Here is a 17,142-nt window from a genome sequence, read left to right as displayed (position 1 = left end):
AAGCAGCACTATAGTGGTTTTATAAAGATGCTTAACAATTATCTTTGTTTCCCTACTACCCCTAGTGTAGCTCGCACACAGCTGAGGAAGGCTGGGGAAGAAGACCCTTCCTTAGCTCATGAGACCAATGCAGCCACCACCACCACCACCACCACTTCACCACCATCTTTAAAGAGTAGCACAGAGCCCAGTGGGCAGATACAGGGCTGCCTAGAGGCCCACCCCCATGCCCAGTTTTATTCCTCAAGTATACTCCCATGTGAGCCTACTACTGGCAGCCTCAGGAAGCCACGCAGGGTTCGAGTGTTGAGGAGAAGCTGGAGCACCGTTACGCCAGGCGTAAGGGGCTTCGAAGCACTTTTAGAGAAGACCAAAGCTACACTCACGGGGAAGAGGAGTGGGCACGGTGTCCACTGTCAAGATCCGCCAAAACAACAAAGGCGATTCTCTGCCAAGACCTTATCCAAACTCTGGTCCCAGGGATCAGTTGCCTCCAACCCCTCTGGCAGAAGGCTCTTCAGAGGGTCCTCTGTTATGCTACCCTCCTCAACAGTGCCAAGGATGGATACCGCTGCGTGGAGGTGCAATGGACCATTCAGCCACTGCTTCCTTCGGAAGAATATGTACACTGATGGTGATGATGAAGAAGACAGGCAGACATTACCACTTCCTCCGCTATCTGGAGTCCAGGAGCAACGGCAACCTTGTGAGGAAAATCTTGCCATCTGGAAGTCAGAGCAAAAAGCTGAGCAGTCCGCCATGGCCACTGCTATAGGTGACATGAGCCTTAAAGCGAGGTTAGCCCGTGTGAGCTCGATGATGGGGAAAACCTACAGTCTGCCTTCAGGGTTAGCGGCTGCGCGCAAGGATGCCTTAGAGATTATTGGCTTGGTGCGGTGGAGCGTGGGCCAGTTGCACCGGGGTGGTGAGGCCAATGAGGCTGAACTGGAGCAGTTCTCCCAGCTGCTGCTGGTGCAGGCTAAAGCACTGGGTAGCGCCTGCAGTCAGATGGCCCTGGAGCACAAGAGTCCGGAGGAGCTGCTGCTCACTCTGACGCACAGCTTCCATACACTCTGCTGCCTGACACAAGCTTGCATGTCACTGGTGGAAGGCTTGAGCGCTGGCAAAGAGCGGCAGGAGGTGGTGGCCAAGGTGGACAAGATTGTGATGAACTATGTGTGTCTTTTAAAAGCTGCTGAGATGGCTTCAGGAAGCTCCTGCAATGACCAAAGTGTGAATGCATTGACACATCACTCTGCCACCATGTGTACTGTCGTCAACTCACTCACTCACTCTTTGAAAACACTGCTCTACAAATAAACTGTCGTGCCGTTGTTCCAATTATTGATTTCAAAGCCATACATAACGAGACATGGGTTTAGCCAACCAATGTGAACTGCTGTGATAAACTTTGCCTTGTGTATACAATATTTTAATATGTAAAGCAGAAAAAAAGAATGAATCATATTAATTATAATTAATAATAATGAATCTTTTAAAGAATTATATGAAGAAAACCTCTATAGAAAAAGATATTAACTTCACCAGTATATTTCCCTTTAGTATGTGTTCCCTGTTTCATTGAATCACCCTCACACACACAAACACAGAAATATACAGTATATATATATATATATATATATATATATACACATATATATACACATATATACATATATATACACATATATACAGTTATGTATATATACATATGTACTGTATATACAGTACATATGTATATACATACTGTATATATACTGTATATACAGTACCTATGTATATATAAATATACTGTATATATGTATATATATATTTACACAGTATATCTCATAACATTTTCAAACAAAGAGCTCTAGACAAATCATTGCAAAAGAAGCGATGTGTAAAAAAATAAATAAAAACAAGAATTGTGCATATGATCACAATATTTTTTATTTGATGGATCCACTTTGATTTTCTGAATACTTTGCACATGGTCACTGTATTCTTTTCTCCTCTTTTTTGTCAATCTAATCATAAAATATTAAAGGTTTTAAAAAATATTGCAAGTGATTCGTCGTTTCCTGGTCTTGCTTTGATCTGATTATGTCGGATGGCAGCCTCGTCACCAACGGAATTGCATTTTCATTTTATGTTTGTTTGTTTTTCTGCTATCAAGGTAATTATTTAATTATTTATTTCGCCTCTGAGGTTCGAGCACCAAAGAGCTGAGAGAGTGAACACAAGTTTGCTCTTCAAATTGCATTATTTATACTGAAAACTTGCCTTGACCCATGTTTTGTTTTATAACAGCATTCAATAATTCAGAGTATTTCACCGTTTACTCAGGCCTGGGTGGCGGTAATGCTTTTCTGCATTAATGATGATGATGATGGTCTGTTTCAGTCCTGGGGGCTGGGCAGCGTGTCTGCACGGTGGCATCAACAGTTCGATAGAATGGCCGAGTGAAGTGCACAGAAAACACAGATGGAATACACGGTGCATACATGTAACAAAGCCACAGACTCCAGCCAGCTTCACAGTCTACACAGGCCAAAGGTTTTAGGAAAATTCTGTTTCTCCTTGAAGACATTGACACTTTAACACCATTGTTTGGACTGCCCAGACACAGGACCCAGTGGTCAGCACTGTTAGTAAGTGGGGTTCAAACCCAACTGGGGCCAGGTTGACCAAATGGGGCCTTTTTAAGGGGCAATAATATGTGACACAGGAATTTTTGCTACACGCTCCTTGATACAGGCGGCTGGATTGGTCATATGGCAAATGGGCAAATACCAGAAGGACAGCCCCGCCCTTCTATGAGCCGCCAAATCCCTGCCCATCAAGCCGGTTGCGTGAAATGTGGCGTATGTAGGATCCTTTTCCCGGTGTTGCCGTGGGGGCCTGAGTCCTTCTGATTGAGGCTCACCCCGTGGACGGTGTGACGACCCTCGTCACGCCGGGGCGTGGTCTTCCCGGAGTCGGGTTGCTTGGGAATGCAGCCCAAAGCGGGTGGTAAACTCGGGCTAAATACCAGCATGAGGCCGATAGTTGAGGTACCAACAAAGTACCGTGAGGGAAAGTTGAACAGAACTATAAAGAGAGCCTTCAACAGGGCTCTCAATCCGGCAGGTTAGGCTCGGGGGATCCTCATATGTAAAGAGGATCCCCTTGTTAGGGAACTCCGCCCGGGCCCGATCGGCCCCTGTCAAGCGCATTTCCTCCGTGGCGGTGCGTCGCCAGCGGCTCTGGGTCGCCTTAGAAGAGCTCGGGTGCGAATGTGCCAGAGGGCACCGCCGACTTCACCACTTCCGGCGCTCGCCGCTTTCGCTTCGAGTTGTGTCGCTCTGGGCTCTTGTCGCTCAGAGGGTCTCACGAAACCCCGCGGCGCAACGAAAGTAAAGGCCGGTGCTTGCTGGCCGAGGTGGGATCCCAGCTCGCCGGGGCTCGGGCACACCACACCACCGCCAGGTCCATCAGGGAGGTGAAACTTGAGCGCGTGCAAAAGCTGGGACTCGACACTCGCGGTTTTATCTGGTAAATTGCTATCTCAAGCTTTGTATTTTAACATTTGGGTGGGGTTGGTGTTGGGTTTAAAAATAGCGTCTCCCCAAACGCCCGGGCCATTCTTTTAGTCCGAGACCGTCACTGATCTGGATTAAGCATTGGTCCCTGGGAGGGCTGAGCTGTAGTTGACCTACAACTCCCCATCTAGCATGGGGTCAAAATCAGAGGACGAATTTTCCCCACAGGGTTTTAATAAACACAGGAAACATAACAGACAGAATATGACTTTGCTTCAATACTCATAATTCTTCAGAAAACAGAAGAACTAATTTCCGCGTGTTCCGAGTACTATTTTGGAAATAGTACATTAACCAAGTACCAACCACAGGAGAAGTTGTGATGCCATTTTGCTCGACTTAAAGCTGCTGCTCTTCAGAAGTGAAACAGGAGCCGTTATTTCCTACTAAAATCAACACAGCGCATTGAATAATACATAATTGCCTATTCTATATACATAAGCATATTCCCTCTATCTATTTCATTTTATTTCATTTTATTTTTATTGTATTTTATTTTATTCTATATATTTTTATTTTATTTTATAAGTATTCGACTTGCTGTATTACGTTTTAGGAGTCAGTTAGTTGGGCAATTAGAAATTTTGTGTGTTATCACCGGGTGCGTTGCATTACATTTCACTGCATATATGTATGAAAGTATGTACATGTATGTGACGAATAAAAATCTTGAATCGTGAATCTTGAATTTTGAACTATAGCTGTAGCTATACCGTAGGATTTGCCACCAAAATAAAAAGCTGCACTCACATCATTGTGGAATACGGCCAAATTAATTGGTTTAACGCTTCATAACAAAAACTATTTCCATTTCGCAATAATAGGGAAGTGATAGCGTGATTATAAATAATCTCCATGCAGCCACAGGCACCTGCTACTTTCATGTCATCCCTCTGTGCGCAGCGCTGCATCACAGCCTAATGTCATAATTCTGCGAGAACCCATTCGTCTTAACAATAGAGTGACTGGAAGACCCCTTTACACCTCTCCACACTGACAATGGTCCTCATGGTAAGTGCCAATATGAGCAAAAGCCTTCACATTTTTGACACATACAGAAATTCTGCATGGCTTGTTCAAATCAAATCAAACATCTGTCCCCCCGCGTCCTTTCAATTGAAGTTAAGTGTTCGTTTTTCTCATGTGTTGGGTGTGTGCGTGTGTGTGGGGGGGGTGCAACATGGTGGCGTATAGAGTTGTATTTTTTTGAACACATATAACGTCGTTTTGAACTACTCTGTAGATTTGATGTTAACATGGGGCTACCGACGCAAATCACCATTTTCCGGGTTTCCATGGAACACAGCATCAATTCCTGCCGTCTCTCGACCCGATACAAACTCGGAGGGCTTTCTAATTGACGGGGGTCAGCCGGAGCATTTGGTGGGGCATTGCCCCCCATGCCCATGCCTAGAACCGGCCCTGGTGTTAATACAATATTTGTTGCATCAGTTGCCTGTTAACACCATACCTGACATATTGTGATTCATACCGTGTCCCTGTGTCTCATCTCCTCCGCCGCTTCCAGCTAAAAGAAGGTGTGTCTGCACGGACACGTGCTCTGCTGCTCCTCCTGTGCAGCTGCTGTTGCTGCTACCGTGTTTCCCTTTCCGCCTCCGCCAACGGCCGCTGGTACTCCAAGACCCTGCCGTGCAACGTCACCAAGGTCTCCAACGACAGCGCGGTCAAGGTGGACTGCACCGAGCAAGGACTGACCGCCGTCCCCGCCGGCATCCCCTCGAACGCCACCAACCTCACGCTCACCATCAACCACATCCCCGCCCTGAACTCCACCTCCTTCCGCGGCCTGGAGAACCTCACCGAGATCGACATGCGCTGCAACTGCGTGCCGATCCGGATCGGCCCCAAGGACAACATGTGCACTCAGAGCGTGGAGATCCAGGAGGACGCCTTCAGCGACCTGAAGAGCCTGCGGGCGCTCTACCTGGACGGGAATCAGCTCAAAAGCGTTCCCCGGGGCCTGCCGGCCAACCTGGTGCTGCTGAGTCTGGAGGTCAACCACATCTATTACATTTCCAAGGAAAACCTTTCTGATATCGGCAACGTGGAGAGTCTTTACCTCGGTCAGAACTGCTACTACCGTAACCCATGCAATGTATCCTACGAGATAGAGCCGGGGGCCTTTTTACAACTCAGCAATTTGATGCTGTTGTCCGTCAAGTCAAACAATCTGTCGTACATTCCAGCCCTCCTGCCCACGAGTCTCCGAGAGTTGTATCTCTATAACAATAACATTGAAATTGTGACCGAGGACGATTTTCGAAACTTAACCAATTTGGAAATTCTAGATATCAGCGGGAACTGTCCCCGTTGTTACAACGCTCCTTTCCCATGCGTCCCATGTCCACATAATTCCCAGCTCAAGATCAACAAAGCTGCGTTTAAGACTTTGACCAGACTAAAGATCCTACGCATGCACAGCAACTCCCTCACAAAGGTTTTTTCCGAATGGTTCGTCCACTCCAAGGAGCTGAGAGTGCTTGATCTGTCCTCAAACTTTTTAGCGGTGGCAATGGCGTCTTCTGACTTTCCAAAATGGCTCCCCAACCTGGAAGAGCTGGACTTGTCGTTCAACTACGAGCTCCAGAGGTACCCGGGCACCCTGACGCTGAATTCGAGTTTCTCCTCCCTCAAATGTCTGCACGTTCTCCGACTGCGAGGCTTTGTGTTCCAGCAACTGACCACGCAGAGCATCCGCCCTCTGGCCGAACTGAAAAAGTTGGAGGTCTTGGATCTGGGCACGAACTTCATCAAAATGGTCGATTTCAGGAGCCTCATGGAATTAAAAAGCCTCAAAATAATCAATTTGTCCGACAACAAAATCTCTTTCCAACAAGAGCCTGTGGCGGCCTCAGGAGGAGAAGCGTCGCGCCGGTCTCCGATGTCCGGTTCGGATCAGTATCAAGCCGGGGACGTGACGGAGATCCATTATTTTCGGTACGACGAATACGCCCGCAGCTGCAAGTACAAAGACAAGGAGGTGGGGATCGTGAACTCCATCGTCAAAAGACAGTGCAGCGAATTCGGCAGAACCTTAGACATGAGCAGGAACAACATCTTCTTCCTCGACTCGAGGTTTTTAAAGCTCGGCGAGCTGAGGTGCCTCAACCTCTCCGGAAACGCAATGAGCCAAAGCTTGAACGGCTCGGAGTTCGTCCATCTCGCAAACCTACAGTATCTGGACTTCTCGTCCAATCGCCTGGACCTGCTCCACCCCACCGCCTTTCAGGAACTTCAAAACCTCGTCATTCTGGACATCAGCGACAACAACCATTACTTTGAATCGGAGGGATTGACTCACATGCTCAATTTCACGACTCATCTGCCCAATCTGAAGACATTGCTCATGAATCACAACAAGATCGCAACGTCCACCAACACAGAACTGATGAGTCAGTCTCTGGAGAGACTGGAGTTTGTAGATAACCGCTTGGACATGCTGTGGAGGGACGGCGACATGAGATACATCAATTATTTCAAAAAATTAACAAATTTAAGTGTCCTCGACATCTCTCAGAATAATCTCAATTACATTCCCGTTGAGGTATTCAGTAGTTTGCCGGAAAAGCTTGTCGAGCTGTACATCAGCGACAACAAACTAAAGTCCTTTCGTTGGGGAAATTTACAAGATCTGCGTTATTTGAAAGTTCTAGATCTCAGCCGGAACAGCCTGACCACGGTTCCACGTGTGCTTTCCAACTGCACCCAATCCCTCGAGAAGCTCCTCTTGTCCGGAAACCGTATATCGGTGCTGACCCCGGATTTCCTCAAGGACGCTCACAACCTGAAATATCTGGATCTCAGTTCCAACCAGATCAAATACATCGAGAGGTCGAGCGTTCCAGACGACGTCGTCGATCAAATGGACATGCTCCTCCTGCACGGCAACAAATTTGTCTGCACCTGCAACGCCTCGTGGTTCGTGGAATGGCTCAACAGGACCAACGTCACCATCCCCAGACTGGCCACGGGCGTGACCTGTGACGAGCCGGGGGCTCACAGAGGTCACGTGGTCCTCTCTGTGGACATGCAGGCCTGCCAGTACAACTACCTATCTATCGTGCTCTACATTCTGCTGACCTCCTGCGTCCTCGGCTTCCTGACCCTGTCCGTCTCCAGCCACCTCTTCCTGTGGGACATGTGGTACCTCTACCATTTCCTTGTGGCCAGGGTCAAGGGCTACGGCCGCCCGGCCTCGCGGAGCGCCGTCTACGACGCCTTCGTGGTGTACGACAACAAGGACCCAGCGGTGTCGGAGTGGGTGACCAAGGAGCTCTGCGTTCATCTGGAGCGGCGGGGAGGAGAGCGTCCTCTCACCCTGTGCCTGGAGGAGCGGGACTGGGTCCCCGGGCGGCCCCTCATCGACAACCTCTGCCAGAGCATCCACCAGAGCAAGAGGACGGTGTTCATTCTCACCGGCGATTACATCAAGAGCGGGGACTTCAAGACGGCGTTCTACATGGCCCACCAGCGGCTGATGGATGAGAAGAATGATGTTATTGTCCTGATTTTTTTGGAGAGGATGGCCTGCTACTCCAAGTACCTGAGGCTGCGGAAGAGGCTCTACCGCCGCTCGGTGATGGAGTGGCCCACCAACCCACAGGCTCAGCCTTACTTCTGGTTCAGCCTCCGAGGTGTCCTCGCGACTGAGGGCCACAAGCAGTACTGTAACCTCTTCAAGGAGACCCTTTAAAGATATTTTGATGGTGCTTAGATTGGTTCTTGAACAACTTTTTCTAAGTGCAAAAACATAAATGTACAGTCAGTCGTTTGGAACACACAATGGCGTTTCCTGTTATTAGCACAGTATTTAACAAGCCAATATGAAAATAGAGTGGACAAAGAATGCCAGTAAAAATGAGAAGTGAAATGAGCACTCCACCAATGAACTCCACCCCCTTTTTTTATGATCTTGAACTTTTTTCATTTTGAATTACTCTGCTTATAGTAAATACATTCATTTCAACCACGGGGGACTTTTCTGCATTGTGCATGTTAAAAATAAAGCATCTGGGGAACTACTGACAAATTTACAGATAGATAGATCTATTTTATCTAGTTGTCTTTTGAGGAACCTGCGCTTGCACAATGGTGAGTTTGATATATTACAGCAATATATTTAGAATAACATTGCTGGCTATTCAACAAATGTTCATTGATTTTAGGTGGTAAGGCTCAATTAGTTTGTATTTGTGTATGGTAGTGCTGGTTTGTAAAATCATTGCTTGAATAACCACTGTGTATGTATGTGTGTACTGTAAATTGTTGAATGATTTAAATGTGAATTTTTTTACATCGATTCTTTGCTAAATCAATGACAATCTCTCAGGTTGATATGTTTAACCGACATAGATAAATTGATTTTGGTAATAAAAATAATTTAAAAGATCTTAATATTCATATTGCTTCATGAATAACAATTACATTTTTATGTTGCATTTTATTGTACTATATACATACAAAAAGTAGTTTATGGTAATAGAAATATAAATTATAAATAATAATCATCATCATCATCATCATCATCATCATCATCATCATCATCAATCTTTAAAATATATAACAGTTTTCATGCTTAAATCTTTTAATATATAATAATGAGACATAAAAACACAATGTATTTCATGAAAGATAAGATCTGATTTGCAGTGAGGAACTTTCCCAGGGAGAGCTTCTTCATTGAATTGACTATTTCCCATGTGTTGTGTAATCTGCAGAGCAGCGCCACCTGCTGGTGTCACCTGGTACTGCTGTCTATGCTGCGTCTGCATTGGATGCACCCTGCCACATGCAGCCCTACCTGGATGTCGCGGCAGTTTGGATGTGACGTCAGAACCTCTAACTCCAACATCCTGTTTGATTGTCAAGGGAGGGGTCTGAGACGAGTGCCCGTCGGTATAACCCCCAATGCCACCGTGCTGAATTTATCAGAGAACCAGATCCAGAATTTAACTGCAGACATGTTTGTCAATCTGGGAAATCTGCTTCATCTTAATCTCAACTGGGCAAACAAGAAGGGCGAGCTGAAAATAATCGATCAAAATGTGTTCCGACCCCTCACGAAGCTACGTGATCTGAGACTCAGCGGCAACTGTCTCACCGGCGTTCCACGGAACCTCCCCGCCGGTCTCCAGACCCTGAGTCTGAATACCAACAGGATCATTCGGCTGGATAACAGGAGCTTCGCCGGTGTCACAAACATCACAAAACTATCCATATCAAAAAACTGCTATTTTTGGAATAAGTGTGGGAAACCCATGACGGTCACGGATGACAGTTTTTCAGCCTTGACCCAACTCCAATTCCTGGAAGTGTCCTTCAACAACTTGACTCACGTTCCGAGGGGGCTGCCCAAATCACTGGAGAGCTTAAATTTGGGTTCCAACAAAATACAATATATTTCCCAGGATGATTTCCAAGGACTGCCTCAATTAAAGAATCTGGAAATACAGGGAAACTGCCCGAGATGTGAGAACGCTCCCTACCCCTGCTACCCCTGCCCCAACATTTCTCTCGGCATCCACGCCCATGCCTTTTCGGGCCTGAAGCAGCTCCAGCTCCTCCACTTGGGAGGCAACTCGCTCAGGACGTTAGACGACTCCTGGTTTGAGAGCCTCGGCAATCTCAAATACCTTTATTTGTCGTTCAACCTCCTAAACAACGCCATCGTGGGCGAAGTGAAGTTTTTACACAACCTTCATAGTTTGGAAAAAATGGATCTTTCGTTCAATTTCGGTCATAAATCCTACCCGCTAACAATAAAGCTTTCGGACGCCTTTTCAAAGCTCCGGTCCCTCAGCACACTGCACATGCCAGGTATTGTCTTTAAAGAAATCAAACCCGACACGCTCAGACCTCTCTACGCCCTCAAAAATCTCACGGTGTTGAACCTCGGCACCAACTTCATTGTTCGGGCTAATTCCTCTATTTTCCTTAATTTATCCCACGTGAAACTGATATACCTTGCAGAAAACCGGCTGTATCCCGTTTCGGTGAACAACGCCGCGGATCCGGGCCGGGACGAAAACACAAAGCCAAGGCATTTCATCCCGCCGCCCCTGGGTTCCTACACGAATGACTTCAAATACGAGATTTTCCAGATGAAGCAAGAGTGTTTCGACTCGGGCCGCGTGCTGTCCCTCACCTCAAACAATCTGTTCTTCATCACGCCGGAGCAGTTTGAGGGCTACGGCGACATCGCCTGCCTCAATCTGTCCAAGAACGGCTTCTCGGCGGCGCTCAACGGGACCGAGTTCTCCTCCCTGCCCAACCTGACGTACCTGGACCTGTCGTTCAACAAGGTGGACCTGGCCTACGACAACGCCTTCAAGGAGCTGCAGCGGCTGGAGGTGCTGGACCTGAGCCACAACGAACACTACTTCAAGGCCTACGGGGTGACGCACAATTTGAACTTCCTGAGGAACCTGCCCGCCCTGAGGGTGCTGAACATGAGCGACAACCACATCTCCACCCTCAGCTACAAGCAGATGTGGAGCGCGTCGCTGCAGGAGCTTCAGTTCCGGGGGAACCAGCTCGGCGTCCTGTGGAAAGAAAACGACGGCTCGTACGTCAGGCTGTTCACGAACCTCACCAATCTGACGATTCTGGACATATCTGACAACAACATGGCAAAGATTCCGACAAACGTCTACGGTCATTTGCCGCGCAACCTCACGACCCTGCGCTTGAGTCGCAACACACTGACCAATTTTGGCTGGCAGCAGCTGAGCAATTTTGACCGACTGCAGATCCTCGATCTCAGTTTCAATTTTTTAACGCACGTACCAGCTATTATTTCCGAATACACCAACACTCTAAGGACGCTCGACTTGAGCCACAATCACATTTCCCATCTGTCCGACGGCTTTTTAAAGGGCGCCACAGAACTGAAGACTCTGTTCCTGAGCCACAACAACCTGATGCTCATCAATCAAACCACCTTCTTATCCAAAGCCGACAACTACATGGAGACGCTGTTTTTGGACGCCAACCCGTTTCATTGCACCTGCGACCTGTTGGATTTCATCCTGTGGATAGAGGGCAACGACGTGAGCATCCCTCAGCTGACGACGGCGGTGAAGTGCGGGACGCCGTCGAACAGGAAGGGGCAGATACTGATCTTCTTTGACATCGACCAGTGCGTGAACGACGCTTTGGCGTTCTTGTTCTGCACTTTTTCCAGCACCCTCATTGTCCTCATCATGCTGATGGCCACGGTCGCCCACCTCTTCTACTGGGACGTGTCCTACGTTCTGCACTACCTCAAGGCCAAAATGAAGGGTTACCACGCGCTGAGCGCCACGAACAACATCTACGACGTCTTTGTGATGTACGACACCAGCGACTCCCGGGTGTCGGAGTGGGTGATGGAGCGGCTGCTGGTGCAGCTGGAGGACGAGGGCGAGCGGGAGCGCCTGTGCCTGGGGGAGAGGGACTGGCCCCCCGGGGTCCCGCTGGTCGACAACCTCACCCAGAGCATCCGCTACAGCCGCAAGACCCTGTTCGTCCTGACCGAGTCGTACGTGAGGACGGGGGCCTTCCGCCTGGCGATGTACCTGGCCCACCAGCGGCTCCTGGACGAGAACCTGGACGTGATCGTGGTTCTGATGCTGGAGCCCGTGCTGCAGCACTCGCATTTCCTCCGCCTGCGACGGAGGCTGTGCTGGAGGAGCGTGGTGGAGTGGCCCAGGACGGCGGCCGCGGAGCCCTGGTTCTGGCAGAATCTGAGGCACGTGGTCAGGGTGGACAACCAGGTGCTGTACACCAAGACCTACTCAAAGTACTTCCACCAGCGAATGCAGAAAAAGCCACAACACGTGGAATCCAGGAATGTGGGGCCGTTGTGATTTTATCCACCAGCTTTGTAAATAGAAGAAGGAATAGAAGAAAGTCATCTGTTATACTGGTCATACTGTTAAATTGTGTTTTTTTCCTTTATTTTATCAATAATTTCTGTGGTCATATGTAAATCATCTCGGCGTCCTTTTTCTAAATTTTTTTCATAGGGAGTTTTGAAGGTGCTAAAACTGTTTCACCTGATTACAACATTTTGAGTTAAAGATGACGTGTATGTGTGTGTGTGTGTCTGTGTGTGTGTGTGTGTGTGTGTGTGTGTCTGTGTGTGTGCGTGTGCGTGCGCGTGCGCGTGTGTGTGTGTGCGTGTGTGTGGAAATATGCAAACAAAATGTTTTACGTTTCATACAAATTCAAATTGCAAATAAATAAATAAATGGATGAAGAAACAACATTTCCTGGACATCTTTCTTTGTCCAAAGCTCCAAGACGAGTCAACGTCATCAACTGTCGTGGACACTCTGCAGCAAGCTCTGCCCATTAGGTATCTGTGTCTTTATCTATATCTATATCTATATCTATATATATATATATATATATATATATATATATATATATTTGTATCTATATCTATGTCTGTATCTATATATGTGTCTATATCTAGGTCTATGTCTATATCTATATATATATATATGTCTATATCTGTGTCTGTGTGTATATCTATATCTATGTCTGTTTCTATATCTATGTTTGTGTTTGTGTCTTTATCTATATCTATATCTATATCTGTATCTATCTCAATATCTATCTATAGTATAGTATAGTATAGTATAGTATAGTATAGTATAGTATAGTATAGTATAGGATAGGATAGGATAGTATATCTCCATACTCACTTCATTCACATGCACTTTACTGCACATATCGGTATGTACAAATAGCCTAATCGTAAACACAACTCTACTTCTATTTTACTCTACTTCTATTTTGTACCCCCACTGTATCACCCTTTTGAGCACTATTTTATTCTTATTTTATTCGTATTTATATCATTCTCGTCGCTGACTGCATGACGTTTTTGGAATCACTTCGTTTCAGTTGGTTGCCAGGTGGGAATTTAGGTTCCCCATCATGTTCGGTTCGAAGGCATGAAGGTATGCACATGAATAAACCTCTCTGAATCTCTGGATCTAAATCTGTGTCTGTGTCTATATCTATATTTATATATATATATGTGTGTGTGTGTGTGTGTGTGTGTGTGTGTGTGTGTGTGTGTGTGTGTGTGTGTGTGTGTGTGTGTGTGTGTGTGCGTGCGCGCGCGCGCGTGCGTGCCCATGAGTTAAAATTCCATTTTTGAAGTTCGGCCGCACGGACGCGCGCTTCCGGTTTTAAATAAAGGTTTGACGTTTTGAACCCGTTTGGTCAGGGGCGGGGGCGACGACGTCATCGGCGACGTGACGTCCTTTGCATAGGGCTCAGTATATAAGCGCTGATTCGCCCTCCTCCGGGCGCCACAGCTGCGAGACTCACGCCAGGACTCTACGCCGCCACACAACTGGTAAAAACGCGTGTTTTTGTTTTTTTTTCCCCGAAAAGTATATATATTTAAAAGTGAGCTGTCCATCGAGCAACTCGACTTTTTTTTTTTTTGAATGTTTGTTGCGTCTCCTTTAGGCGTGTCTCCCTCTTTTTTTTTTTCTTTGCCGTTTAAGCTAAAGTGACTTTCTTTTGTCCTACATAAATGTAGGCACTGCCCCCCCCCGACACCCCCCCCCCCCAAAAAAAATGCACATCTGGGGGGAAAACGTAGAAATGAGCAGTGCGTGTCTCATTGATTTTAATGAGATTATTTTAGTCGTGTGTATATATAACGAGCGCTATTGCTGTGTTATCGGCCTTGCGGATTAACCGACGTCCCGGAAACCGTTAGGTTTGAGTTTTTAAAATGTTCTGCTAAATGGGGAAACTCCCTGTTTGTGTTTGTTTTTTTCAGCCGCTCATATTGCGCGCTGCACAGGGGCTGCAGAGGCGTTGGTTCCGCCTAAGGGCCCGTAGAACACGGGCCTTCACTTTTTTTTTTTTTTTGCACAATAGTTGACACAAACCACGGTTTGTACAGCACTAAATGATGTCGTGTTTTTTTTTTTATCCTTCAGAGCCCCCTGCAATCATGTCTGACAAGCCTGACCTTGCTGAAGTCGTCGACTTTGACAAGACTAACCTGAAAAAGACCGAAACCAAGGAGAAGAACCCCCTGCCCACCCAAGAAAGTAAGAGATTCAACGTCATGCCTTTTTTTTTCTTTTTGTTTGCACGTGCATCTGACTGAATATCCTATTTCTTTCCCAGTGATTGAACAGGAGAAGGCGTCGTCATGAGTCTTCCGCCGACACGCTGTACATTCCATTTTTGTGTTTTGTCCCACCCCTCCACTTTGTAAGCTGTAATGTTGTGAAGTTGCAGTCCTGCCTTGAAAGTAGATGACTGTACGACCGGATATTTTCCTTTTTTTCAAATGGAAGAATTGAAGACGTTGGCTCAGCGGAAACGCGCCTGGGTGTCGGCGCGGGCCCTCGCTCTGCACCGCCCTTCGGTGGGTGGCAGAGCGAGCCACAGGCAACATGTACACGTCAAACTCTCCACCTGCAAAGTGGTCTCAACTCATGCAGTCTATTTGTGAATGAGTTAAATTCTGGAATGCACAAGTTGTGTTTTTTTGTTTTTTTTTTTGAAGCAAATAAACAAAATCATGTGGGATTGTTGCATTTCTTTGTTCCCAAAAATCGGCTGATACAAACTGAGACTATAGTACTATGGCATCTGGTCAAGTTTCTGTGTACATAATGGCTGGAAGGTGTTAGCAGGGATCAACGGCTTCCCCCTGCAATTTTTAGTTGCACAATCAGGGTGGGGACACTGGTAGTCTGCATGCTGGACCACTGGTTGCCCCCTAGTGGCTTTCCAACTGAACATGTAGGGGTTTGGGTTTTTTTTTTTTTTCCTGGTATCCTATGAAACAAGCCTTTCATTAGCTGTGGCTACTTGTTTTGACTGTTGGTTAGCAAAATGGCTTGCTCAGTTTCCGTTGCCTGGTCTATCTGACTATATTAACACAAATGTAACATGGCCAACTTGACGTGGTCTTCATTAGAGCAGGTTGCTGAGGCCGCAGTATCCCAACCTTAAGGGATAAATGTTGCTGGCTGTGTGCACACAGTGGGAGTTCAGCTGCATGCAGCTATTGGTTCTATTTTTCTGATCAAAGTAGGACCCGTCCCTGGTAACTCACCCCTAGCTACAGTCACACTGCTCAGAAGACGAGGTTGACAGTTCAACGTTTCCTCGGAGTTCGCTGACCAAACAATGTTGCAGCCGCTTTGGTTGAATGTCGGCGAAAATGTGTTATTGAGTGTGCACTCAGGTCTGTTTTAGCCTCGACGCTCTGCGCGGCAATGGAGGATGGCCGCCTGCCATGAAGTCCAAATTTGGTTGTTTCTGTCGTAATGGCTAGTGCTGTGGAAGTCTTGCCCTTTGAGGCCTCATTCAGTGTGTTTACCAATTCAGCCTTCACCGTCTGCCACCTGGTGGTGCGGGGGGACGGGCGGGCGTGTGCTCCCACAGCACCGGGCTGGCAGCTGCATCTTCGCAATGAGTTGAGAGGGGAGACGTGTGTGTAGAGGTGGGACCATTACATAACTTGGCATTGTAGACCATAACAGCTGTGCTGAAACGGCAACAATGGGCTGTACAGAAGCAGGGGTGTGACTTCCCATTTGTCCAGTTTGCTCACTCACATGTATTTGTGTTTTAGTACAGATACAAAATGTGGATGGTTTTGGGGGTTGTTTTTTGTTTGTTTTTTACTATTTGGAAGTACACAAGGCTATACAACGAAAACCACCTGGAAAAAGCATCGCTCCACTTTGCAAAACAAACGGACGGGGCTTACGCAAGAAAAATGTTTTCGCTGCGAATGACGCATTTCTATTCCGTGGAGATGGTATTTTGTCCATCCAACCCACACGCGTCATTTGATGAATGTTAAAAACCCACACACACAAACAACAGAACACTGTGTGTGTGTGTGTGTGTGTGTGTTTGTGTGTGTGTGTGTGAAGAGGTGATGCATGAGTCAGTCCTACACACTGTGGGATATCGGAAATGTTTCGATCCTCCACTGAGAAAATTGCTAAAATCCTAACCGGAATATGTTTCGTAATATATTTAAGAAAAGATCTCTGTGGTGGGTTTGCACATTGCAGCGGGTCTGAACAGATTATCCACGGAAACGGATGCAAAATGCCGGACGGACGACACACTGAGGGGCGATTGTGGCGAACTTGGCGCCAAGAAGCCATCTGCCGCGTTTCAGAGCAACCCCCTGTCGGTGGAGGTTTGACTGCGACGACCTCCGCGTCCCGAGTGTGCACTGCACAGCGGGACGAGGGCGTCGGAACAACAAACTTTTACCATGAGTCTGCACGGTGGAAGGGTGGATCGGTGTTGTTACCGTTATCACGATGAGGCTGTGACAGTGTCAGAGCAACTTCCCCAAAACCCCCAAGAGAGTGCTTGCAAATGTTCAGAAGTTTTTTAGTGCATATCGGTGGGTTTAAAAAGACGCTCCCTTTAAAACTGCATTCCGAGTAGTAGTAAGTAGTAAGAAGCGTTTCACATCGTGCAGCCAGGACGCCGAACAGGAAGCTCCCGCAGGTTATTTTTACAGCGCGTCGACAGGAAGCTCGAGCGTCTAGCAGCTGCCAAA

General features: G+C 47.1%; 2 protein-coding genes across 2 annotated transcripts in view, besides 4 other annotated features; both read left to right on the top strand.

Moving 5' to 3' along the window:
* The window catches only part of LOC307243691 (FERM and PDZ domain-containing protein 4-like), a gene marked incomplete at both ends in the record, with an annotated part of 30,924 nt that extends 29,604 nt beyond the window's left edge, over positions 1–1,320 (top strand). The window contains one exon of the mRNA XM_080018601.1: positions 71–1,320. Within this exon, the coding sequence (XP_079874727.1) occupies positions 71–1,320 (1,250 nt within the window). The remainder of the gene's footprint in view (positions 1–70) is intronic.
* Positions 1,321–3,017: 1,697 nt separating this feature from the next.
* Positions 3,018–3,051: a sequence feature (Protein overlapping with rRNA (ACYUW0_016631, ) was converted to a misc_feature.).
* Positions 3,052–3,157: 106 nt separating this feature from the next.
* Positions 3,158–3,251: a sequence feature (Protein overlapping with rRNA (ACYUW0_016631, ) was converted to a misc_feature.).
* A 94-nt stretch (positions 3,252–3,345) lies between these two features.
* Positions 3,346–3,463: a sequence feature (Protein overlapping with rRNA (ACYUW0_016631, ) was converted to a misc_feature.).
* A 1,628-nt stretch (positions 3,464–5,091) lies between these two features.
* Positions 5,092–8,277: a sequence feature (Protein overlapping with rRNA (ACYUW0_016631, ) was converted to a misc_feature.).
* A 1,111-nt stretch (positions 8,278–9,388) lies between these two features.
* tlr8a (toll-like receptor 8a) lies at positions 9,389–12,430 on the top strand (the record flags this gene model as incomplete). The annotated part of the gene is made up of 1 exon (XM_080018847.1): positions 9,389–12,430. The coding sequence occupies one exon, from the start codon at positions 9,389–9,391 to the stop codon at positions 12,428–12,430; it is 3,042 nt and encodes a 1,013-aa protein (XP_079874973.1).
* Between the last annotated feature and the right edge of the window lie 4,712 nt (positions 12,431–17,142).

This window comes from Zeus faber (genome assembly GCF_960531495.2).
Source record: "Zeus faber genome assembly, chromosome: 18".
NCBI classification, from domain to species: domain Eukaryota; kingdom Metazoa; phylum Chordata; class Actinopteri; order Zeiformes; family Zeidae; genus Zeus; species Zeus faber.
This window is presented reverse-complemented; position numbering and strand designations above follow the sequence as displayed.